This window comes from Trachurus japonicus, chromosome 6 (assembly GCF_045865225.1).
Source record: "Trachurus japonicus isolate A0001 chromosome 6, Traja_1.0".
In the NCBI taxonomy this organism is placed as follows: Eukaryota; Metazoa; Chordata; class Actinopteri; order Carangiformes; family Carangidae; genus Trachurus; species Trachurus japonicus.
This window is the reverse complement of record NC_140912.1, coordinates 6552019-6578045: the sequence shown is the minus strand read 5'-3', so window position 1 is coordinate 6578045 and position 26027 is coordinate 6552019. Positions and strand designations below refer to the sequence as shown.

At 41.6% G+C, this 26027-nt stretch overlaps 2 protein-coding genes across 6 annotated transcripts in view; both read right to left on the bottom strand.

The window, feature by feature from the left end:
• The window catches only part of slc25a44a (solute carrier family 25 member 44a), a 131526-nt gene that overhangs the window by 82223 nt on the left and 23276 nt on the right, over positions 1–26027 (bottom strand). The gene's annotated exons all lie outside the window — the stretch shown is intronic.
• ap3b2 (adaptor related protein complex 3 subunit beta 2) overlaps positions 1–26027 on the bottom strand; it is a 55627-nt gene that overhangs the window by 16097 nt on the left and 13503 nt on the right. For 2 of the 5 annotated variants that reach the window (XM_085778507.1, XM_085778509.1), the window contains exons 2-19: positions 19586–19661; positions 18519–18593; positions 18138–18233; positions 17871–18031; positions 17314–17380; positions 16724–16906; positions 14358–14552; positions 12200–12297; positions 9775–9829; positions 9581–9652; positions 9033–9095; positions 8763–8895; positions 8327–8436; positions 7974–8150; positions 6651–6837; positions 6397–6527; positions 1605–1643; positions 755–869 (exon numbers count right to left, since the gene is read on the bottom strand). In XM_085778507.1, coding sequence (XP_085634633.1) covers positions 755–869; positions 1605–1643; positions 6397–6527; positions 6651–6837; positions 7974–8150; positions 8327–8436; positions 8763–8895; positions 9033–9095; positions 9581–9652; positions 9775–9829; positions 12200–12297; positions 14358–14552; positions 16724–16906; positions 17314–17380; positions 17871–18031; positions 18138–18233; positions 18519–18593; positions 19586–19661 — 2033 coding nt within the window. The remainder of the gene's footprint in view (positions 1–754; positions 870–1604; positions 1644–6396; positions 6528–6650; positions 6838–7973; positions 8151–8326; positions 8437–8762; positions 8896–9032; positions 9096–9580; positions 9653–9774; positions 9830–12199; positions 12298–14357; positions 14553–16723; positions 16907–17313; positions 17381–17870; positions 18032–18137; positions 18234–18518; positions 18594–19585; positions 19662–26027) is intronic. The other 3 variants (XM_085778504.1, XM_085778505.1, XM_085778506.1) reach the window with 3 other exon arrangements.

Below are 26027 nucleotides of genomic sequence, written 5' to 3'. Positions count from 1 at the left end.
GTTTGTCATCACGAACGCTGACAGAAGTTATATAAGAACTAGTTTTTCTGGCTGCAAGTAAAAAACCCACTACCAGAGAGTGGTTAAATCCAACACCACCTACAATTGAGGATTGGCACGGAATCATTCTGGTAATATTCAAAATGGAAAAGCTGACCTATTGTTTGAGAATCCACAAGGTTAAATTTGACCAAATTTGAAGTGAAAATGATTTTATAACCCCAACTCCAGCTGACTTTGTATGACCCCTATGAAGTTTTTTGTCGCCTTCTTCTTGATGGAAATAACAATAACAACAACAAGCTCCCTCACTTTAATGTATATAGTTGTCATTTTAAGATTGTTAGTCTGATGATGTACAGTAGAAAACTGCAACTATGCAGGTTGTAAGCGATGTGATGATGTCCTTTTATATTTATAGGAGGACTGTCCTTTACCACACAAACTGTGACTTTCCCCAGACTCTTAAATAAATGGTTGGGGGGGGGGGGGGGGACTGGAAAAGAACTATGGAAAATACCAATTTTGTATTTTTGTACTGACAAGTCTGTTTGAAAATGCCTTTTCCAAACAAAATTAAAAATTAAAAAAAGAAAGAACTAATTTTACCTTATGGGAACCACAGATAACCCGCCTCTACTCACACCAAAAATCCCTCTCACACACACACACATATGTGGCGGCCTCCCTTCGTTAGACTACAGGATGGGATGGCTCTAACAGACCCCGGCAGCAAGCGCCCCTCTGAAGTTACCACTGTCAGCTGACTCCGTGGGCCCGGACTCGCCCTCCGAGTCCGAGTAGAACGGCTTCTCCACCTTCTTCTCCTTCCGCTTCTCTCGGCTGCTGCACTTGGTCCACTCAGGTACCTGGCGGACGGGGAGAGAAGCAGAGTGGACACAGTCAGTGGTGGGCTCGGCCTGACCCGCAGCAGCAGAGAGAGACGTAGGCAGGTTTACAGAACAGTAGCGTGGCCATGAATGCCTCTGCCTGGGTGTGATGGAGCCGAATGAAGCCAGCCATCCCCGCTGCCGATCTGCCTTTAGATCCGACAGCCAGACAACAAATTCAGAACAGACCAGACACTAATGCAAAAGTTTTCTGTTTGCTTTTCTTTTGTATGCACAGACAGATAGATGTTAGCACCAGGTGATGCCTTCATGACCAGTTGCAGAAATGGTGTTCGTTGAATAAAGGGAGCAGTTCCATTAAGAGAAGTGATGTCTTTGAGGAGTGGTGACTGTCCTCCGCCAAAAGAAAAGAGGCTTTCTGTCTTTCTGTGACCAAACTCATCAACCAGTGCCATCAGCTAATGAGTGTGGATGCCTCAGCCCCCCCACCCCCCCGTTTAAAACCCACACAGTTACTGATGCATCTCCATGTTTCAGAGGAGCACACGTCCTGCTAAAAGAATCACTTCTTTAATGGTAGAGACCGAGGAAGAGGGGTGCTGTGTTTCAGATAGCTTTGGCTGAGCTAAGCACAGGACAGCGACTACAGTAGGCGGGAGGGGGTGTCATAAAAGCACTTGGGTTTTTTTTTTTTTGCAGCTATATGGGTTGAGGCTCAAGGAGGTGTGGCTCTTTGCCGCTAAACTGACTCACACTCGTTAATGTTGTGACTCTTTCGAGCAGCGCAAAAACCTGGCAGACGTAGAAAAAGAAAAAGATTGGGGTGGAGGTGAGACGGAGGAAGAAGGGAAGAAGGTTGTTTTGTTTTTTTTTTAAGAAAAAAAGGCAGGAAAGCAAGAGAGACAGGCACAGGAAGGATTCTGGGTCTAAAAAGAAGAAGGTGTGAGAACAGTTTTGGATATCACAGAGACAAAAAAATAAATCTCAAATTTCATAACAGCATAATGATTTAAGTAGCTATAACATACACTAAAATATTTTTCTGGAAAAATATACTCCAATATAACTTAAGTATAATGTACACACTTAAATATACTTAAATACTGCAGAAATAAAAAAGTCAACATTAACATTTGCTACTTACTAGGGTGTCGACATGCATTTAGTATGAATGTCTATCAGAAACAAAGCACTTAGTTGCAGCAGCATGGATCGAGATGAACTAGATGAGGAGGTGGAGGTGGGGGTTGGAGGGGGGAGGGGGGCGTTATGGAGTGAGGCAGAAATCTGAGAGAAATAACAGTATCACTCAGTATCACACAACAGCATTTGTGACACAATCACAAACTGTGTCGCAAATGTCTCCTCTTTGGACGAGGGTCTATCCTCTGTTCGTCTGAGAAATTTAGTCTCATTCATCTGATCTTGTCAGCATCACTTCAAATGACAAGCAAAGAGAAGCTATAAGAGCAGTTATGAAAACAAACACCACCGCACTCCCAAACTGTTAGCAGGGGGAGGAGGGGGGCACCTCTCTCCAGTCCCCTAACAAGCCGATCCGCCCCTCGCCGGTGGTTATGACCTCCTCTGTCTGTGGAGATGTACAATGTGCAGAGGGAGAGTCGGTCAGGGGGGCAGAGCTGTCAGAGCCCCGACCCTCACAACGGTTACAGCCACAACATGAGTCCACATCATCATCAGCAGGCAAATGAGTCAATACGTCAAGCACCGCAACACTGGCTCTGCTCGTTTGTGCCTTTCAACTATGTCACATTACTGATGACCATTTTATAATATAAACATGCTATAATGGCGGTGGATAGTGCTGCTCACTTTTGAATCGTCCAAAACACTGACTATGAAACGTCCAAATCCCTCCATACTGCTCGTCTGTACTGCCCCTACTGTCCTGAAGCCACGACATTTTTCCGGAAAAAATGATTGATCTCTGTTTTTACCCTTGTTGTAGCAGTAGCTCCCTGTGGCTGCGTAAGATTTGCGTGAGATTTACTCCGTTTTGATAACTCCAAACTCATAACTCCATTAGGAAAGTTCTCCAAACCCTTCCTTGGCATGACGGTGAGTAGAAAATTGGTGCATTCTTGATTTTCGGTGAAGTATCCCTTTAATAAATTGAAAATCACAGCCAACATGGATTTCATTTAGCTGCACTATTGTTACAGTATTACATTTTCTAAGTGGGGAACACTACTTTGAAAACCCATTTCATTTCATTCAAGTTGTTTTAACTTGTGTTAGACTTGTAGTCAAGACCGCCTAAACCGAGACCAAGACACTACCAAGACCAGACAGTATCAAGACCAAGACACTACCAAGTCAAGACCAAGACCAGTTCAGCTCGAGACCGAGACCGAGACCGAGACCAAAAAAAAAGTTGTTTTTGCCATTTTGCATGAGTTGTAGAACATAAGCACCATATTGGGTTCAGCTGCTTAGTATGAGAAATGTATTATTTCAACTACAGGCACAATAATACAGTGACAGTACATGTCTTGTGTGTGAACTCACTATAAATGGTTTCATCAATTGACTAAAAATCTAATATGTGTAGCAATTGCATGACCACACTGTACTACACTATTTGAGGATTGACTCTTGAGTGCTGTTAAGGACTGACATGACTATAGTCCTAAAGTCATCTAACAAAATAACAATTGTTAGTTGTGTGGCAAACAAACTCTTTATGGTCTGTAAAACCGAACCTGATGACTGACGAATTCGCCGACATTTTGCGTCCTCCTCCATAGATCTTGACCGTGCTTCAGAGGCTTCAGAGGGGGGAGGGGGGAGGAGGAGGGAGGGGAAGCGTGAGAGGACAAGCGCCGCCGTCTGTGTCACAAAATGTATGTGATTGGTACTTGAAGGGGGCGTATAAATCTGTATTTTTAAAAAAAACTGTCCTTGCCTGCCTGGATAGGTTACATTCCCTTCGAGACCGCGCTGCCAGTCCGAGACATTGCGAGACCGAGAGACCCGAGACCGAGACAAGACCGAGACCAAAGACTGTCGAGGCCGTGACAAGACCAAGACCACGAAAAAGCGGTCTCGAGACCGGTCTCAAGACCAAGACCGGTCTCGAGAACTACAAGTCTAACTTGTGTTATCCTCTGTGGATGATTAATATATGCAACATAAACATTACATTAAAATAATTAAATACCTAATTTACTAGGGGTGTAAGAAAATATTGATAGACTGAAATATTGCGATATTTTGTTTTGCAATACTGTATTAATAAAGCACTGCATCCATGTGTGGCATGCAAACATTCACGGCCGTGGTTCATTTTTGTGTTGCATCTAAAACTCAGCCATTGACTCCTCTGCTCCAACTGAACAATGAGTTCAGGTCTGTGGCTCATCACTTGCTCAAGCGTTAGCTAAGTTAGCACAGTCAAAAAAATCGCAATACATCATTTTGCTTATAGTATCGCAACATATCATATCATTGCCCCTGTATCGTGATACGTATCGTATTGCCAGATTCTTGCCAATACACACCCGTATCATCTACCAGATGTAATATGGTCATTTCCCTCAAAGGAGACTACAGTCCCTGAGATTTCAGTGTCTGCTGAATAAAAGCCTTCACAGGTCTAGACTACCTCTCCAACTGAGCTGCAACACTGAAGGAAAACCCTCAGTGAGAACAGACTGAGCCTGAGCAGTTACCAATGACACAAGTCAAACCTAATGAATATTAAATCATCTAAAACAAGGAAATTAGAGACCTTAATAATTTAGACTGAGGCTGGAACCAGTGAATGTTTGGCTGCTTGGTTGTGACAACAGTGGCTTATGCATAATCAGAATGATTGATTATTGTTACTATTTTTATGAATCAATATTTCAAGTTGTTTTGTTAGGTCATAAACTCTTATTTGATTGTGTGTTGTCTGTTTGTTGTGCGTTAGATTAAGTGTCTAATAAACTGCCAACAAAGTACAAAGCATGTGTGCAAACCTCATTAATATAAATTATTAAGTATCATGATTACAAAATGAAATATGCAACTGCAGAATCATATTAAATTTCAGTCTGATATTTCAACAGCTGCCATGTTGTGAGTCAGTCCAGTCAGGTGCAGGGAGCGGCCATGTTGACGTGTGCACTGGCATTTATCACTTAAACTGACGTCACCACCTAATGTTATTTGATTCTGGCCAGACCTCAATTAGAGAAGTGAAATTAGGGGCTTGCATTGCAAACCTAGTTGTAGCTCTGAGGTATGCTGTCAGAAAATCAATGAGATGTCAGAGTGTCTTTGAACACACCCACATGTTCACGTCTGCTATACTGCTTGATGTCATGTCGCTCTGATATCAAAATAAAAGCAGGACATCTTCAGTGACATATATTGTATATCTATTGCAAGTTTTCCTGCAAGCGACAGAGTCAAATTGAGAGAGAAATAAAACCTTTGGAAAATGGTCAACAGTAATGCAACAACCGCAGTGCTATATTTATCCTGGGGCTGAAACATACTAATCTACTGATGGGATCTTTTATGATCCTGTCAATCATTAGACCAGTCAAGTTTTTTTTAAAAAGTAGCTGTTGCCTCATCTTGAAATCTGCATCACAAGTAAACAGGAAGTTAATACTGAGGATGAAACACTGGCCACTGAGTGAAGAATCTACCATATTAAGCTAATAATAAATAAATATGACAATAAAATCAAGCCTGGAGGTCACTCCTGTAAAACAGTGACATGCTTAGGTTCTTGATTTTATGTCAAACATATTAATGGTGAACCGATGGCACATGGAGTGAATGGGATGGAGAAGAAGAGGAGGGAATTTGGTGATTTGGGATGCTGCTCTACAAGAAAGCATTGCACATGAGAATATTAAGTGTAATGTATGAGTATTATGCCCAAATACTTGTTAAATAATGTATGCTGCATCTGTGTGAAAATATAGGTACGTAGGTTAGAGCCGTCCTCTTACAGTCTCCATGGGTCAGGAGATGTGGTTTACTGCCACTGCCATTGACATCCAGTGAAAATGTTCTCCCAAATCTTTTCCCTTCTGCGTCACATGTGCTATTGGCTCAAACAGTGGTGAGAAATCACCAGGACAGAGGCGAGTGAGCTGCTGTCAAACAGATGCAAGTGCAGCAGAGAGGGCGAGGAGCTCAGCACCTCTGACTGTTTTTTAAACGGAGTCAGCAGAGGCAGAAAATAATCCTCTTTTCTCATCTGTGACTCATTCTCCTCCATGGAGGGGGGAGTTGTTAACAGCATCCATTTGGACGTAGATGGAGGCCAAGATGGATGCATGTAACTGATGACTTGTTAATGTTAATGAGCTGTAAGTGAATGAGCGATGGCTAGTGAAAGAGGAATCAATGTTATATTGGAGTCAATGTAATATTGGATGTGAGGCTGTGGTGACTCTGTCCAGCCCCTCTGAGGCACTGCTCTGGGACAGGAGCAACCCTCGCTTCCCTCCATCTTTTGGGGCCCCTGGAGATCCCAGAGGGCCCCTGTGTCTCTGTATGTTACTGTTCCCACTGCACGCACAGACTCCTTCACCTCCACGTTGCGCACGGAGGGGTCTGGGGCAGCTTCGGGCCAATCGGGCAGCTCCTGGTAGCCCCCAGCTTTGGCATTCAGCAGGTGGGACAATGAACCCAACTGGAAGTGGTCTCGATCTGCAAAAACACCAGGAAAAGAAACGACTGAAGGAAATCTGGAACTGTGGAGACATGGAGCAGAAAGTTCAAACAAATATGACCAACACCCTCTTTACAAAGGGGCCGTGTTAGTAACTTTACCTTTAAATGGAGACTCGAGGACTGGTGCAGGTTTGAGGGCGAGGAACAGTTTTTTAGCGTACTTGCTAAGAGCCCCACTCTTCTCAGTGGGCACAATGAGCTGGCGAATGAAACGCGCCCGATCACGGATGTCATAGTTCTGGTCGTACTTGGCCAGATTGAGAACGTACTGTGTCAACAGTTTGGTCTGCAAAGAGAAGGGATAGGAGGGTTGCTGCATAGTCCTTATGGTGCTATGAGCGTTGGGTGCAGTGCTGCTAGGTGGTTACTATGGTGAATTAGAGCGTAGCTAGGTGTTTGCTGGGGTATTATGAGCAGTTGGTATGGTGTTGCTAGGTGGTTTCTGGAGTGGGTTGTTAGGCACCTGTTAGGGTGTTGCTAGACACTTCTTGGGGTGAATTGGGTAAATTGAGTTGCTAGGTGGTTGCCATGTATCTAATTATTTGTATTTAAGTACAAGTAAGGTAAAAACTGGTATAAAGTACATTACAAAAGTACTACACAACTTCAGTTACCTTCAGTTAGTATTCTTCTTCTACACTATACTATAGTGTATAGAATGTATCGCCTTGTTGTTTACAACTACTTCTGGGTAGAAAACCAGCATGAGAACAATAGTGACGGACGAGAGTTTCACTATATCTCATTTTTTACGTCACTATATCACCGTTTAGACTAATCTGATGTTTGTAAAGTCTATAAAAGCAATGATTGGACAAATGTTACTATTTCTGTGTGCACATGTTTGTAATTAGTCATGGTTATTGTAAATTAGCAGGGCTAACAGTAACCTGTTTAACTTTAATAACTCAGTAACTCAATAAACAGTCCATGAACAATGTTTTTTCCAGCAGATATCATAACATGACTGAGCTAACTGGAGTAGTTTCATGTCGTGTCCGACAACGGGAGGGTTTTAACAGAAGACGTCCTGATGTTAGCTTAGCTACCGCTGTTAGCTGTCCCTGTCAGCTGAGCCACTGATGCTTTCTAGACACTGTGATTCCCCAAAATTAAATAAATACAACACATAGCAACACAAAACACACAGAAATATTAATGCTTCTTCAATCATTTCAGATTTGTCTAAACAGTGATAGGGCGTGAAAAACATGATATATAGCTAAACTCTCGTTCGTTACTGTTCTCATTCAAATTACGTGCTGGTTTTCTACCCGGAAGTAGTTGTAAACAACAAGGCGATTCGGTCTATACTATATATATGCTATAACTAATCTTATAGTTATCTTAATCTTTTAACTGTAGTTGTAGTTTTACTAGTACTTCATCAATCCTGGGGGCACATTCACAAACTGCCCATACCTGTTTGGAGTTGGTGAGATACAGCTTGGCAGCCAAATTGATAATTTGTAGCTTGACAATGTCCTCTTCATTAGTGAAAGACTTGGCCATCTTCCTCAACACATCCGGGGCAATCTTAGGAACATGCTCACAGTACTCTCCAATGAGCCACAAGATACTGGCCCGAGCCATCGGCACCTGAGAGCAGAGGTAAAATTACATGGATACAGTGTACAGTATCTACTGTTTCTTCTGGTAACGGACAGAGACTTCACTTATTTCTGTTTTTGGAAAGGTAGACATTATTTTGAAATCTTTCTTGCTAATCTACAAAAGCATAAAATCCATGAGAAGTTTGGGGATGAGACTCTCACCTGGATGTTGTCTGTTAGTTTCGCCATGTGCTTGATGATGTCACTGTGCTTCTCCGGTTGCATCTGCAACAACTTCTTGATAACAACCACAGACTCAGCCACGACCAGTTCTGTGGAACAGGACAAAGTCATTGAGTCCATAAATGTACAGTCAACAGTTACTGCATCATCCTCTGTAACAGGTTCCTCATTTTCACCTATTTGTTGACATGTTAATGTTATGTCTATGGTGCAGATGTCTATGTCGAAGTCCTACGTATCATCGTCTGTCTGATTTTGATTTTTTCACAACGCGAAAAAAGTATTTTAAATGCTAATAAATCGTCTTTATTAAATTTTTGACCCGGTAATTTTTACTGGATTTTGCATCTTTAATTACAGTCACATTATATGTACCATTTAAAAAACCATCTAATAATGTCATTGAAAGACATACCGTCTCTGTTGGACAGCAGCTGCACCAGGCCGTTCAGACACGTGTCCCTCACTTCTCCGATGTTGGTAGCACAGCGGCCGATGGCTTGGATCGTGGCAGCCACAAAGTCTTTATCCATGCTTTTAATATAAGTCTGCAAGAGAAAATATTCACTTTGTACAGTTCCATGTAAAAGGAAGCCAGCTGTTGGCAAATCCCTTCAAATTTGCATATTTTATTTTTCTGACTGAGGAAGATTCAGAAAGATTCATTCAAGTCGTTCCACTGTACCTGAAACTCTCTGAGAATAGTAGAGATGTTTGTCTCGTTAGCCAAATTGGTGAGGACCTCCAGCTGAAAAACACAGGACAAAACATGTCTTTTCTGAAAACTGCTCAGTGAACCTTACTGAAAGGGAAACACAGAGATGTATTCACTGTAGTTGGCACACAGCCCTTTCTTAATCACTTACTTGGACTTATTTCTTAGACTGAGCATTCAAATGTTTACTTTTTCACACTGATGTCTATATCTTAGAATCTGACTCATTCTGATTAATGGGAATTGATTTGGCACAGCAAATCAATCCCCATAAATAAGTTCAAAGTGAGTTCAGATTCAGTACAGTTGCTTTCAATATTCACAATGACAGAAATAAATTACACACACATAAAATGCACTTTTTGACAGTTTGATGTGCTCAATTCATTGTTTCAGTCATAATTCTTTAACATGTAATTTCACCACTTGTTCCAAGAAAATAAATGAGATAAAAGAGAAAAGTATGGATATGGATTCAGACTGGAGAGAGAATTGTGTAGAATAGAAAAGAAAAGCACCTTGAGGACTTTGATCTGAGTTGGGTCTGTGGAGCGGATGTAGAAGCTCTTCAAGTATGGCTCAAACATCCCCTGTGAAATAAATAGAGACAGGAAGAAAAACCCTCAGTGGACCTGCAGCTGCTTCATCAACTGGTTTCAAGGTGTACACTACACACCCACTAACACACAAACTACCACCAGGAATAACTCACCCTCCTCTTGATCGTCATGGTTGCAACGTTCTGGAGAACAACATACTGGACTTCACTGGAGGAAGAGACAGAACACAAAGAGGTTGGTGGAGAACAGGTGAAAGATGGAAGTATGGAACAAACCTTTGTCCGGTTATTTAAGTCAACTATTAAGAAATGAGTGGCAGCTTGTTAGCTCATAGCATGTGTGCTAATTTACAAGGAATGGAAATACTGTCTGATAAATGAGCCCACGAGTCTCAGCTAATGTGTCAATACCGCTGTGTTGACAAGTTAATAATAATATTAAATTCCCAACAAGTAAACTCACTGTTTTGCCTCCTGACCAACTGATCTCACTCTGTTTAGGTTTATAGCTTGGTTCCACCCAACATCATGAGCAGAGGTTCAATCAAACACCTGAAAACACCTGGAATTAATTGATTTAAAGGGGACATATTATGGAAATATCACTTTTTGAAGACTCTTTAACATATATTTGGGTGTTTGTCTTGCCTTCCGGCCCCCAAAATGTGAGAATTGACAAAACAATCTGTAATGTGCAGGCTCCCAGGTTGAAGGTTCCCTGGTTTTACGAGCTGTTCCCTCAGTTGTCTTCCAGTGATGTTACTGGTTTTTGAATTTGCCTAACACCACCCCTACCTGGTACCAGTAGAAGGGGGTGGGGCGGGGAAAGCAGTGGTTTATTTGCATTTAAAGGGACAGGAACTGAAACCAACCGTTCTGAACAGGGCGGTTTTGAACGGATTAAAAAAGGAGCTGTGATGTTTGATCCTTGGGGGATTTTGACCAAAGCATGTCACAGACATGTCTTTAAGACACCTGGCAACTATTTTAACTTGTGAAAAAGGGGCATAATATGTCTCCTTTAATGACACACATAAGACTTATTCACTTCGCTTCCCATCAGCTACACAGACTGATGATCAGCTGGTGGCCATTTGCGTATATTTGAATCATGGTACAAAAAAGTTGTCACCAAACAGAATTTGAAGAAGAAGAAAAGATGATAGACAAGAGTTAACTCTGCTCTGGACAAGCTGCTGGCACAAAGCATTAAGTCTGATGCTGCTTTTCACACATCTCCTAAAGTAAACATCTGTTAATGCTGACAGTTTGGAAACATGAGAAATTCCTCACGGCTGTGCTATGTTGACCTCATGTCAAGGATACCAAAATCTTGCTGATGATAATGAGTCATTAAAATCCTATGTTAACACTAATAACATTAGAAATCTGCGATATACTTTTTATTTATATCCGTTGTCCCTTGTCAATAAATGTAAGTCATCTCTCTGCTGAGGCTACCAGGCAGGAGGTGACCACTGTGGAGGAACACATGATCACAAAATGATGCAGTGTGAAGGTTTCCCATTCCCCTCATTCTGCTGGCACTGTGTGACTGCAGCAAAAGTCTGAGGGCGACCGACTTTCCTTACTTTTTCATGCTTCATGCAGACCACATCAAGGCTTTCCTGCAGTCTAGACTGACCTAAAAAAGATCATGTAGCTTTACATCTGCATTTGGGGAGCTGAATGCTTTTGAAAGTTGTGTAACTTTCTAGCTAAAATATCTATATATTATACACTGTGGTAGTAAGCATAAATGTAGTTGAAACACCACTGACTTCATCCAAATAATGAAGTCTATAGAAACATATCATACAGAACAATGGATTTCTGATAGATCCCCCACAGGGAGCTGCTGCTCTTGAGCCACTTCTGAGTGATGATCCCACTGCAGCACGGCGCGATCTGCAGGAGCACTTGTTCAATAAGGAGCTGACAGTGTGCAGGACTTACAGCCCACAGGCCACCCATGTGCCGTCATCACTCCCGATGCTTTATGCCTTCATGTTTACCCCGGCCTCTCTGAGCTCCCTGTTTAATTTCACTTTCTCCATCGGCGCTGTAAAAATTTGTTTTACTCCCCTCGCTTGTCATTTTCTTGTTGTCATACTGTTTTCCGCATTGCTGGGTTTCATGGTCATTACAGCGTTCTCTTATCACACTCAGCTGTGTGTTTTTGTCACTTTTGAATGGTGTTTTGTTCCTTTTGAAGTCAGACTCATAAACGTAGCTCAAGCCTTCTCAGCGACAGTGCAGTAACGCTGTGAGATGGCTCATTACCACTGGCTCAACTACTTCTGGGATGCAACGTTGCTTAAATCTACATCATAACAACTATAAACTTCATGCTTACTGCTTCACTGACACTTAAAAAGCACAGGGGTGAAGTCATAAAATAGAGAGTAGCTCTAGAGCACAATGAAAAAATGTTTTAAAAAGGGACACCGTCCTATTTCTCAGATTTGCAGATCAGAGAGTGTCAATAATATGTTATGTGGTGAGTGGTTTCAAAACATGCAATGGTGTATCAGTCTGAATACACAATTCATTTTAAATGATAGCCGATAAAGCTCACCTGTGGCTCCTCAGGAGACGGACCAGAGCCTTGGCAATCACCCCAACCTCCGCTTTAGGGGCAAGATGGAAATAAAGCTGAGCCACAGCCATCACCACCTGGGACGTGCAGGGAATGAGAAGAGAGAAGCAGGGGCTAAATCTTACGCTGCGGTACAATCTCACAATATACACAACACAGTGAATGGCTGAACGCACTGTTCCGATTGTGCAAAAATCTTTGAAAATGCATTGATTATGACACACACTTCCTTACACTGCTGCAGTGCACGTTTACTCAGTGTTGAATATGTTCTGGACTCTTTTTACAGCTCTAAGGTGTAAGTGAGGACAAAATCTGGTCATAAATCATTCAAAGTGTTGTTGAGGTCCTTTAAGGTCTCATTCAGCATTACAAGCACAGCCAGCTGTTACCATGACATTATACGTTACCTTATAAAGGTGTTGTGGTGACTATGTTAGCTAATGGAGGAACACTAGCCAAAGATACAGCTCTGTTTTGTTCTCCACCACCTCCTGAGGGAAACAGCTGTCTATCCAGCTGCTAAATGCTCCACTATGTTCACCAGATGGTTTGCGAAGTGCATGGGTCTGCTGTTTGGTGCAGAGCAGATAGTTTATAGTGAGTTGAAGCCAGACGACTAAAAATGAGCTGTAAAACCATGGGGAGCTGCAGGCTCTCTGGGGGGTTCATCACTGCCAGCAGATGCTTCCATATGATCAAGTTGTTCATATAAAAGTATCATTCTTATTTCCCATGCTCCTTGGGGAAGCACAGAGTACCAAAACCTGCAGAAACACACATCTACAGCCATGTTTACTTACAAAGAACCTACAAAGTTTTGGTATCTACAGGTAATTTCAGCCACACAAGAGGTGAATTCTTATATTAGTTACCTGTTTACAATGTGTTAACCACTTTATTTATTTATCTATTCATTTATTTATTCAGGCTCCAAGTTACTGGTATGTACATCTGATAGCGTGCTCTCTTTGAATGACAGGTAGGTAGGCGTACACTTGCCACTAGGGTAGCCATTAAGAATTAAGAATCGAGATTGGAATCGTTAAAAAGTTTTAATTCTAATTCTTGAAACAGTTTCTAAATAATCTTCATTCATGCTTAGTCTTTGTTTTCTAGTCTCCTGACCGCTGGTAAAAAAGTAATTTCTGCCTGCACAGACCGCTAACACACTGCAACGTGGGCAATATCTTGTTGCTGCTTTCTTGGCCAGGCCATGCTTGTAAAAGAGATTTTTTTATCTCAAGCAATTTGCCTGGTAAAATAAAGGTAAAATAAAATAAATAAAATAAATCTTTGACCATTTGATACTATTTCATCCAAAAATAATTTAGTTTAGTTAGCTCCTCCATTTAGGATTGGACAGAAGAACAAAGCACAGAACCTGCTGAAGTCTCCTCCCACTGTGGACACTGGTGACACCAAGTTTTTCAGATGGTTACACAAGCAGATAGTAGAACAATGTTAATTATCTTAAAGTAATTGAATCACATCACATAAACCAAAGTGAGTGAGTAACAGAGAGACATTTGCAGTTAAAAAAAGATGTCACTGCAGCTGTGTGATCTTGACTGGTCTGGAGAAGAAATCCAGTCCAGTTCGACCAAGACCGGTCTGGAGTACTACATCACTATGAAAAGTTAAATTCAAACAAAGTCTCTGCTGGAAGATGGTGATACTGACAGACTAAAGCAACACATGCTTTCCTCTTTAGTTGCCTGAAGCCTGACAGCATCAGTGAGCAGAAAGCCAAATGACAGGTGGATTTCATCCCATCTCACATGGAACAACACAGGGCAGCCGAGGTGACCGCAGCAGCACCGATGCAGCCTGATGCAGCCTGATGCTTTATTCATTTCCTTCAGGAAATCGTCACTTGTCCTCCTCTCAGAGTGCGCAGTCAGCTCTGATTAAGGACTCTTCAGCAGGACACATGCCTGCTGATACAAACCCCGGACCTCAGTTAATCACAACACCAACCTGCTGGTCAACTGCAGAGAGGACACACTTGCGTTCTCTGCCATGGTAACGGGCTCTAAAGGAGAATCAATGGACTGTGCTGTGTTGTGATGATGTCCAGTGTGTGTGTGTGTGTGTGTGTGTGTGTGTGTGTGTGTGTGTGTGTGTGTGGTCTCACAGCTGCGTTGCGGCTCTGCAGCAGAGGCTTGGTGTTCCTCAGCAGCAGCCGGTGATCTGGATCCATCACGTAGGGCTTCCTCTTGGCCAGGGCGGCCGCCTCAGCTTTCTTCTCCTTCTCCTCCTCGTCCTCATCCTCGTCTTCGTCCGAGCCGTAGAAGGTCTTGTCCCCGCCCCCCTCCTCCAGCAGAGACTCCTGCAGAGACACTGGGGATCAGACACTGTCCTTTCTTGCATGGAAAGTAGTTACTGGCAGCTTTAAAGGTCACCAGAAGTCACCAGATGGTAATGTGCTCTTGAATATGTTCTTTTTTTTTAACAACAACACTATGTTGCAAAAACACATTATCATTAGACTTCCTGATGATAGACAAATTTGCAGGGCAAATTATTTGTCACTGCATTCTCCAGGTACGAACACAATAACAATGTTCAGCACTGTATGAAAAATGGCTCAATTTGCTGCTGGCTGCTCATGAGAAAATAGGTCGACAGGTGGGCCTGAAAACCTGATAAAACACAGAGAAGAGAATCAGCACACTGGCAACGGAGAAAGAAGAACATAATGAGAGGATGATTTCAATTTGTATCTCTGTGCAGCCACAATGGCAGAACTGGAAGAATATGATTAATCCAACAAAATAACAGCACAACAAATAAATGCACGTATTTGGTAATCTCCTAATATACCACTCCTCTGCAGATGTGCTGTTGTTGACAACACACATGAGTTAACTTGTTTCTGTGTTGTTATAGTTTGCAAAAGCTACTGCAGGAATCAATGAAACAATAGATCAGTGTATAGACCTCCATGTAATCAGATGAATAGATACTCTGTGTAAAGAAGTCTCTTAGTCTGAGGAACATCATTGTTTTGTGAAAGTTTTCCACAGTACAGTTTTCCACAGTACACAGTAGTATGGGTGCTAAATCTATTTTGAAGTTGATTATACAATTAGCAAAAACTCAATCAACAAAAATTTGGGGTTATAATTTATTAACCATATACTGTAGTTTCTTAGCCTAGGTTTACCCATGATGCCTTACGCGCAAATGTATTTAGCCTGGAAACCCTGGACCAATTTCTCCGTCAACGAGGGAGCCAATCACAGAACAGTGGAGGGGGCCGCAAGACGATGACGACACTCCGAAGCGACTTTGTTGATAGCTTGTCGATCCAACATGGCGGCAGACGCTTTACCTTTCGATGCAGTGCCAGAAAGTCTTTTAAGTTTATTTTGAAAAAAGAGCAACGTTTGGCGTTTTTTCCCTCATCAGATTTCTGTGGCTCTACATACGTCATCGGGTGTGATTGATACGATTGGCTAAGCTACGTACAGACGCATTTGATAGACATTCGTAACGCCCAATAAACAGCTCTGGGCTTTCATAAACCACGCTTCAAATACGAATAAATGAACGGGTGGTTCCCAGACCGAATCTCAATCTACATTGACATGAGGTCTGGTGTTAGCCAGGCTAGTAGTTTCTCATGTGATATGAAATTATAAAGAGTATTTGCATTAAATATCATATTATAAATATATGCTCTTTTCCTATTTTATTTGATCTCACTGTAAATTGAATTACCGGTAATTCACTTATCTATTTATTTTACAAAACAAGCAATCTGGGGGCATCACACTGAGATTATGGGATGTTCTCTCAGTGTTCTAGTCTAAATGATTTATCAGAAGCCATAATGAAAGTGATTGTTGTTAGTTATTACACTATCAATCAATCAAATCAATCAAAACTTTATAGAGCTCTTTTCCTGCAAGGACACAAAGTGCTTTACACATTAAAAATAAAAACAATTACAAAGACAGCTTCCTGTAGTTCTTGTGGATGAGGTCACTAGTTGATATTTAAGTTATCGAATGTCTCTCTTGTGACTAACAGGCTTGAGACAAGTCATCGTTCACCACAGAAGGAATACAAGGACATCTGAATAAAGTAGAACCGGGTGGAGGTCAGCAGTCCCTCCATGACAGTGGAGCTACTGAACCAGACTAGAGACCATTTAAAGGCTCAGGTTCATGAGCTGATTAGAGTGTGACACCATTAGGTTACAATAGTGAACAGCTTCACCATATTCTAATTTTTTGAGATACTAAAATTTGGGTTTTCATTAAATGTAAACCATAATCATTACAATATAAAGAAATAAAGACATGAAATATTTCAGTCTGTGTGTTATGAATCCATATAATACAGTATATGAGTTATACTATTTGAATTGAACGACTGAAATCAGGTGCCAGAGAACAGAGGTTACAACATCCTGTATGTGTGTGTGTGTGTGTGTGTGTGTGTGTGTGTGTGTGTGTGTGTGTGTGTGTGTGTGTGTATGTGCTTGTTACTCACATTGATGTTGGGGTTGAGGAACTGCGTCCTGGCGTAGCGGGTCAACATGTTGATGATGACCACCTGCCCCCACTCCTCCACGTCGATCAGGAGGTTACACAGCTTCCTGTAGTTCTTGTGGATGAGGTCGATGCGCTCGGGGCACACCTCCTCGAACGCCATGACAACGCTTCCTGCCACCAGCTGCAGCACATGCACAACCACAATGTTAGGATAATGTTTTTGAACACTTTGACCTTCGATCACCAAATACAAATCAGGTCATCCGTAAGACCAAGTGCCTAATTTAGAAAGTTCCCTTTGATTTGGTGGTCATGAGAACCATGAACCAGGACGTAGTGGCCCCCAACCCAGAGAAAGAAACGGCCCCCAACCACCAGCTGTCACCAGTGCAGAGTTATAAAAAAGGAACCTGTAGATGAAGCCTGTTTCTGTTGTAACAGCTCATACACCCAAGAAAGAGGGAGAGTGGTGAAACAGATGATAAGCTGTTAAAAAGCTGAAGTCTTCACTGCACAGACGGCCATTCTTCTGTCTGGTGCAACTTTGAGTAAAATAAACACCGAATCGACAAAGTTCTGTAAACCCACCGTGGTTTTGTCAGCGAGGAGTTTCTCTATGACTTCAATCAGCTGGTCCTTCTGCTCCGGATCCAAACTGAGAGCAGAGAAGGATAAATCACTTAAATATATGGAAGAAGAAATGCTGGAGAAAGAGCAAGGGACCGGTTGTGCTTAGAAATTTTACTCAGGAGCATAAAACAGATGGGTTTTACTGCTGGAGCAGTAATGGATTTCTGAAGGATGTGCCTTGTGCTGCCATGAAGGGCTTTAATTTCACTATGGCAATAAGTCATAACTACATTTGATCTCAGCCTGGTGGTTCTTTCTAGGAAGCTGCAAAGTGAATTATGATTCCTTAAAAAGAGATTCTTAACACATAAATTCACTATCTGTGCTTCTTTGAACCATTATTATTATAATAACCAGCATGCATTGCCAATTAAATACTTAGGTAGAATAATCTGAAAAGAGAAAATAAACATCATTTGAGTTCATCATGATGAATAAACCTACAACAGTGGGTCTGAAAGACTTTGTTTTAGGAGCCTCTGAGTTAAAAAGTTCAGTTTGTCAGTGTGGGTCACCTGTAGAGTTTAGGAATAGCGTGAGCTGCTGTCTTTCTGACGTATGGAGACATATCAGAAGCAGCTTCTTTGATGGCCAGCATCATTATGGGGACGATGATGGTGACTCGGATGCTGGAGAGGACTCGCAGGGCGCTGGCTCTGATCAGCTGGTTTGGATCCTGTTAAATCATAAAACAAAGGTTTTAGGATTTAAGTACATGTACAGATTGATTAACATGGTTCTTGAAAATGTGAAGGAACTGTCACAGGCAGAAAGGGCTGCACCTTGAGGCCTCGCTGAAAGGTGGAAATGGAGAGCAGAGCGAGATCCTGCTGCTCCTCAGCATAACGCACCAAATAGACGTAGACCAGCTTCTTCACCTGTGGGAGGGTGCAGAGAGAGAGAGAGAGATTTAATCCAAATTATGTGGATTAGTTCAATTATTTTCACTGAGATAAAGCCAAGTGATAAAAACCTTAAAAAGGGGAGAGGAAAGAGGAAAATTGCAATTTTGTTCAGGTGAGATAAAGCCAAACTGCACAAGGCTTTAAAAAATGTGATAAGATCATACACAAATTACAAGCAAAGAAAATGTAAAAGATAATAGAAAAAGCTTTTTTTAATAACAAATACAAGAGAAAATAGAAACTGGGCTCATCACAAACCTCAATGTTTTTACAGGCCACATTTTTCACCACAGCAGGGAAGAGATCTGAAGCGTTTTTACCTCGTGCAATCATCTGCAGAGATGAGACACAGCAGAAAACACAGTGAGGATTTCACAAGGTGATGTTTCTCAAGAGTTTCAATCATTTGTAAAAGAAGGTGCAACTTTTTTTTTCTCTTAATTTATGTTCTATTTGAGCCTGTTTAGATGCTATTGCCCCTCTTGGTCCTCTCCGTCCTGTAGGGATAATGAATCAAGAGGTGGGTGTGGAGCTTCGGAAGCAGGAATCTGTCACAGATGATGAATATTTAACAGCTGACAGTGCAGTTTGCGTCTCTTGCCACTGTCGTTATATCCTTGAAAACTGCCTCTGTCTCATAAGTGAGGGATGTTAATTCTCTGAAAGCTTCGGGATCTTAACTACAGTACAGTTTGAATTGGATTATCATCTACATCTTCCATTAAATCATCATTAAATAGAGATCTTTACCGTCAAAGTTATGATTTTAGTCCTAAGAGCAAGCTCGGGGCAGACAATTGCCTAGGGCCCCGCACTGGAAGGGCCCCCCCCCCCCGAGACGGCTGACGTTGGTCCGTATCAGTGATAACAGGATGTTGCCAATGGCTGTGTACACAGAATTTAGTATGCACTGCATAAGTATGCACGATGTTATGGTATAACTGCATACAATACCTTAGTGCTGCCAATGCCAATGTTCATTTCACCCATTAGCAATAGAATAATGTATTTGTTGTCAAATGCTAACATACCAACATCAATTCTGCTGTCAGAAGATCAGCTTGCTCTGTCCAAACCAAACTGTTACTCATTTGTATTTGGAAGAGGAAAATATTACACATGGGGGGGTGGAGGGGGGGGCTCTTGCCTGGGGCCTCTAGAGTGTCTAGAACCGCCCCTGGCACTGGGTCTTTCCCGTCAGTGTAAATGAATAATGAAGAACGCTGTGTTTTGCCCAAAAACTTTCCGTGCCTTTGTCCTTCACTCGGCACGCAGCCGAATCTGCTGATCAGTGCAATCCCAGAGTAAACATTATTTATACTCACAGCCACGATGCGCTTCATTGCCTCCAGCTTCAGGGAGTCTTTGTTGCTGTCCAGCATCTCCTTCAGGTCGTCGTGTCTGGGGGGAGGAAACAGCAGAAGTTAGCTCACAGCTTGGTCACTCTCATGCACAGGCAAACATAAAGACTGACTATACCTCTAACAAGAAGCACAGTGCTGTCTTACAGTTTCCTAAATTGATCAAACCCTGCTGCAAGTGTGGCCCAGAAACGATTCTCTTTGAAGTGGGAAATCCATCTTTCAGAATATGGAAACCTTTGAAACAGCAGCTCATAAAAGCAGAGTCATTGGAAAGCAACATAATCCCCAGAATATGCCGACATCTCACAGAGATTCTAGAGATTGTATGTAGATATTTAAATGGGGAAGCACAAAGCAGCATTTCACAACCAGAGATACTTCGCTGAAGAGGTTCCTCAGTTAAAACCAGGACGGACTGTTAGTATCATATGAACTCACCACTTTAATATTTTTTTGATGTGACCAAGACGTTATATAAACACAGATTCTGTACTGAAATAACTAGTCAGTTAGAGTTAATCAGCATGTATTTTGATAATCCATGTTTCTCATTGTGAGATTCTGCTCTTCTTGGTATTATGTGACAGGAAAACTAAATTCTCTCTGGGGTTTCTGAAGACCTTAATGTTGGACTTTAGGAAACTGTGATGGACATTTCCAACCAAAACTATGTCAACCCAACCATCCACAGACTAACAGATTTATCAGTAATGGACATAGTTGCAGAACTGATGCTAACATTTTCCAACTTACACCTTCACTGTTAAGTATCACTGGTGCCTATGGGACTGCCCACAGACTCAGGCTTTTTGGATTGGAGTCATGTACGGTATATGATGTCACATGTCACAGGGATAAGACTATTCATGTGCACCAAACATTTTGGGTATTTTACCTGTAAATTGTAAACTAAGCAAGGCAAACAAGACTTAGACTATGATTATATTTTGCTTGTTATAAGCAAAACATACCATAGCCAAATCCTGGAAATCCACTACTACCAGACCAAGCCTCAGTGTTGGACTTACAGGACTGTGGGATATCCTGTGCTGGAAAAACATTTATGATGAAAGGTATGGAGATCTTTCATAATATTCTTAGAGGGGACGAAAGCAATGGAAACCATCAACGATTGAGTAGTTTTTTGTTTTTTTTTTGGGGGGGGGGGTGCTTTTCTGAAGTGCTTTTCTCTGCTGGATAACAAAGATGGCCAAGTGACACCTCAGGGTGATTTATTGACATCTGCCAAATAAAGCATTGCAGGTGTCTCTCTTTAGGCCCATTGGAATCGTGCTGTGGGACATTTAACAAGAAATTCAACATTAAGAAGCTCTGATATCAGGGAAACCAAAATGTCTGATCACCTTCATTCCTTCGTCTGCTTTTACTTCTACAGTATTTTGATAGTTGGATTACACTATTAAATTTAAGCAACGTTCTTGCACAGCTGCTTCTTCACAGACATGCATCAGAGCTGTGATTTAAACCTGTATCTCTGTATAATCATCTAATGCATACACTTGACTTGTGTTCCTGTTTTGTCATTTATCACACCTGTCACAGACGACGGGGACAGACTGGTCACATCACATATGAGAAGCCAGATGCTCATGTGAGTGGATGTGAACTGACATCTCCACACCGCCACAATACAAACACACATAAACAATCCTGACAGATGCTCCAGAGCCTGCAGGGAGGCAAGGCAAGGCAACACACAGCGGACAGGACACATCCATGAAGAATCTGTTTAAAATGAAGGATTCCAGTTATAACCTGAGAAGACCACTATTATTTGAGAAACCAAAGACTCGAACTACTGTAAAAAATCACTGTCTTTCTGTTAGAGGGGTTAACATCTGGAATAACTGTCCTGAAAATATTAAATTATGCTGTACTCTAGTCAGCTTTAAAAAACTTTATAAGAACAACATCATTTCTCGTTACAGTATGGAAAATTAAGTTCAATGATTTTGTACTATTTTGGGTTATGCGCTTTGTACAATTCTTTGTTGTGATCATTAATTTAAGTGTACTGATTAATTTCAAATGTCTGTGATCTGATCTTATTGTATTAATGCGTATATATATATTATTTTATTTTATTTTAATTTTTTAAGGTAAAAGGGGTAGGGGTATATAAGCTTTGGCTTCAACCTACACCCTTTCAGTTATATAAGCTTGATATACCGAAATAAATGAATTCATTCATTCATTCATTCAAGACAGGATCACCACTGAGGCTCCACACCTCAGCCTGACAATACCTGAAATACTGATTGATGACATCATGTCCAGAGAGGCTTGATATTGTTTTTGCTGCTTGCGGTTGTTAAATAATAGAAGACAATAATTACTTCATCTTTTTCCAGTAATGAAAACTTTTGAATGTATTTATAAGCCTTTCATGTCTGGTACTTCTTAACACAGTTTGAATAAGTGGCGAGCATGAGGCTGACATGAGAAATGAGACACAACCTGCAGCAACATTAACATTCAGTCCTCATCTTTTAGCTCGGTTTTTTTTTTTCAGTCCCTTTAGCTGCTAAATGGTGCTAACTAGCTGCTAACTGTGAAAAGTAAAGCTGTCAATAAATTTAAATATTTAATCGTAATAAATCACATGATTTCCATAGTTAACTCATGATTAATTGCAAATTAATCGCACATGTCTGAACATCTGTTCTAAATGTACCTTAAAGGGAGGAGTTTGCTTTTGGTTATAAAAAAAAGTCTCATATTAATGTGAATGAATCTACGTTACCCACACTTGTTAATGGGTTCATTTTCGATAAATATAGAAATTTTGTCTTTATAGTTATTTTGATATTATTATTTAGTAGTCTACTCGCCCAGCATTTCCTACTTTCGATTTCCTGGACGCTGCCCGGCGGGTCACGGGAATAACGCCGCCGGATCGTTGTTTATGGTTGGAACTACGACCGTATCTGATCGTCTTCAAATCTCTGACTTTATTTCTTGATTAATGAAAACATTCTCAGCAAATGTTTTCGCTTTCGTCCGTCTTGCGCCGATCCAAGAATTTCACCGTGCCCGTGGAGGCTCATGGGAAATGTAGTGTGAAAACACTTCGCTTTCGGAAACTCCTCGTAGTCCCTTTAAGAGGGATATTTTTGAAAAGTCTCATACTCTTATTAACATGGGAGTGGACAAATATGTTGGCATCATGTAAATGTATGTTTATTATTATTGCAACAACCCTGTCCAGAATATTCTCCAGAGTTACCTGGAGGTGGACTGGTTGGACAGCTGGTCTCTGGGCTCTGCATCAGCTGTGATGTGGTACTGACACACTCTGGTGGTAGCTGTTTTCATACAAAGGCCTACTGCTGCAGACCAACGCCGGTCCCAACGCCACAGCACTGACAGAGCGTCATGTATCCATGGCAACTGACTGGAAAAAAGCGGTCCAAGCAGTTAAAGCTGATCGATGCCCGGAGGCGGTCAGAGTTCGGCTGTAGCCGCACGCGAGAGCTGTTGTGTTCACACTGACCCAAATGCACCGCAGGCCTAAAGTTCAACTGGGTCGACCAAAACACATCGACAGTAAATGTTAAAGGGATAGTTCAACATTTTGGCAAATTTCCCTATTGCCATAATCTCTATAGTCATAGGTGGTAGGGGTACCTTTAATTGTCGGTGCAAGCTGTTTTTACATCAGTGGAGCAGAGATGCGAGCTGCTCAGCTAATGCAATGGAGGCGAGCGGTACTTTCGCCTTTCCCTCAAAACTCATCAAATACACAATCCATCAACTGTAAAATGCTCTTGTGGACAAGTTGTCCTCTTGTGAACAGCTTGCACCAACAATTAAAGGTAAGGAACCTATCCCTAAGAGCACAGGGATTATGCCAATCTGTGAATTTGCCAAAATGTTGAACTATCCCTTTAATAACTTTTCAAGAGAACGATCTGGCAGTACTTCGAAGCTTGAACTTTCCGTTCAGAAGACCTGTTTCTAAATCAGTTTCTGAGGTTTTTATCCACACGTTACTGCTTGCGTCGCTTCCATGGATGTATTATAGTGGCATCAAAAGTAATGTGCATTAACGCGTTATCATTGCGTTAACTTTGGTGGCCCTAGAAACATGAAAGTTGTAGTCATAGTCAAACAAGACTTTGTAGAGGCTAATTCATGCCAATTGCTCATAGAATACCCCGAAACTGTATTTTTGGCAACAGCCAAGTTTGCATCTCAGCACCGATCTGAACCTACAGTACAATATCACGCAATGAATGATTCAATCTGAAAACATGAGCTGGAAAACATGTGTAAATGGATTGTAAACACAGACACCTACATGCTGTCGAGCGAGTGAACAGCTGGATATGGACTGTCTTACTGTTGAGTACACCCGAATAATTTAATCAATTCAATTTTGTTTCATTTCATTTTTTACAGAAACACCACTCTAAATATGGCAGTGTGAGCCAAATGGGAAATTTTCTAGCCAGGTGTTAAATTACCCCTCACACTGACAACAATATGGCTGAATCAAAAGTGCAGCCGGCAGATGTAACATAAAACTGGATAAACAAAAGAATCAGAGAGGCTGTAAAACAGAGGGAGCCCATCTGCTCTTCAACAGTTTGTGGATGGACCGGCATTTTCCACTCAGCTCAGAATGACAGTAACCGTGTTTTTCGCATATTAAAACTAACATTTTTAAAGGCCTTTTAAATGCCCGGTTGTTATAATGAAACTACACCACCGTCTCACTACTACCACACAAACACTGTGTTGTCTGTGCTGCTGTCTGTTATCCAGGATGGAGAAAGAGGTTGATATCAGGCTTGCTCGCATTCGGAGTTGTTGAGGTGTTGTAGGTCTGAAGAGTGGGGATTCACTGGTGGTGGGTGGGGTGACAAAATAGCTGCAGAGCTGCATACCCCACCCCCCACTAGTTTCCAAGGCAACAAAGGATGCAACAAAATGAAGTTCAGTGATCTGCCGCCTTCCTGCAGAGCCTTTTGTTGGATCTGATACTGTTTCCATGAGGAGCAACTGACTTCCTCCTGGGACCACAGTCCCTCATGCTGCCACATCACAGCTGCTGCATACAAACCAGTCCAGACACTGGCTGCACTCTCATGCAAATCAACTCCATCATTTAAGCCAAAGAGTTAACCGAGTTAGTTTGTTAATTAAATATAGAAAGTAAATTGTAATGGAAAGAATGACTTCTTCAATGAGCCTCCAGACATCTGGAAACAATATTTCCCTAAAACGCCCTTCTTTTGTTTAAGTTTGTTTTCTTTCTATATAGCCTAATTTTATTATTTATTTTATTGTATTATTATAACAGAAAACACCCCATGTTAAAGGGAAACTTCGGTTTTTTTCAACCTGGGCCCAGTTTTCATATGTTTTTCTGTATGCGTGAGTGATGGATAATACTTTTATTGAGGTGGCTGCAGTATTGAGCCGGGCAGGCAGCCTGCAGCCCAGCTAACGCTCTTCAACCGGGCAAGTGGCTCCTGTCAAAGTTCGCCCTATAAACGGGCTTTTTTTTCACACTGACAGGCTCAGATAGTTACAATGAGTGTCCCACAACAACTTGAGAATTTACAAAATGTAGCAACAAAATGTTGGGCTCCTCTTCGCGCAGCTTTCACAGAGCTTTCACAAGTTAGGGCTAACAGCTAGCTGTGCTACAAATGGATGCTAACACTCCTGTGGATGCACTGCGCCGTCGCCGTGCCGACCACAGGGTCTGCTGTGACCACTTTGACCAGGGATGACTACTGCCAGTCAAGGAAGAGACACGCTAAAGGTAGAGACATACGTTCATTTCTCCTTTCTAGTATGTTGTCGCCACTCATCCTAACTATCTGAGCCTGTCGGTGTGAAAAAAATGCAGGTTTATAGGGCGAACTTTGACGGGAGCCACTTGCCCGGTTGAAGAGCGTTAGCTGGGCAGGCCTCCTTCAAGTTGATTTTTCATTTTACGCACATTTAGTTTTCATCATTCACTGTTTCTGAAAACAGTTTAATTTACTTTGTGATATGCTACACATTTATCATGGGTATATTTAAATAGACATTAGTCTCCAATCATGAGTCGGACAGAAACTCATATAATCTGATGTGTACTGCGTGTCAATCCCATAGTCTTTCTCCCCTCTTTCCTGTCTCTCTCCTCTATTCTACCAAATAAAAGCAAAAATACCCCAAAAATATCTTATCTAAAATAATAATAACCTCTGGGACAGATCTGGAATATTTCTTTCAAAAATCATCACTGCCATCATTACACAACCGTATCCATATTTGTATTTCTATTAATAAACTAAAAAAAAAATTCAAGCTTGTGCAGTTTGTGCATGTGCATATAGTTTTAAAGCAATAGATGGAGGTATTGCAGCGTGTAAAGAGGCGCTTA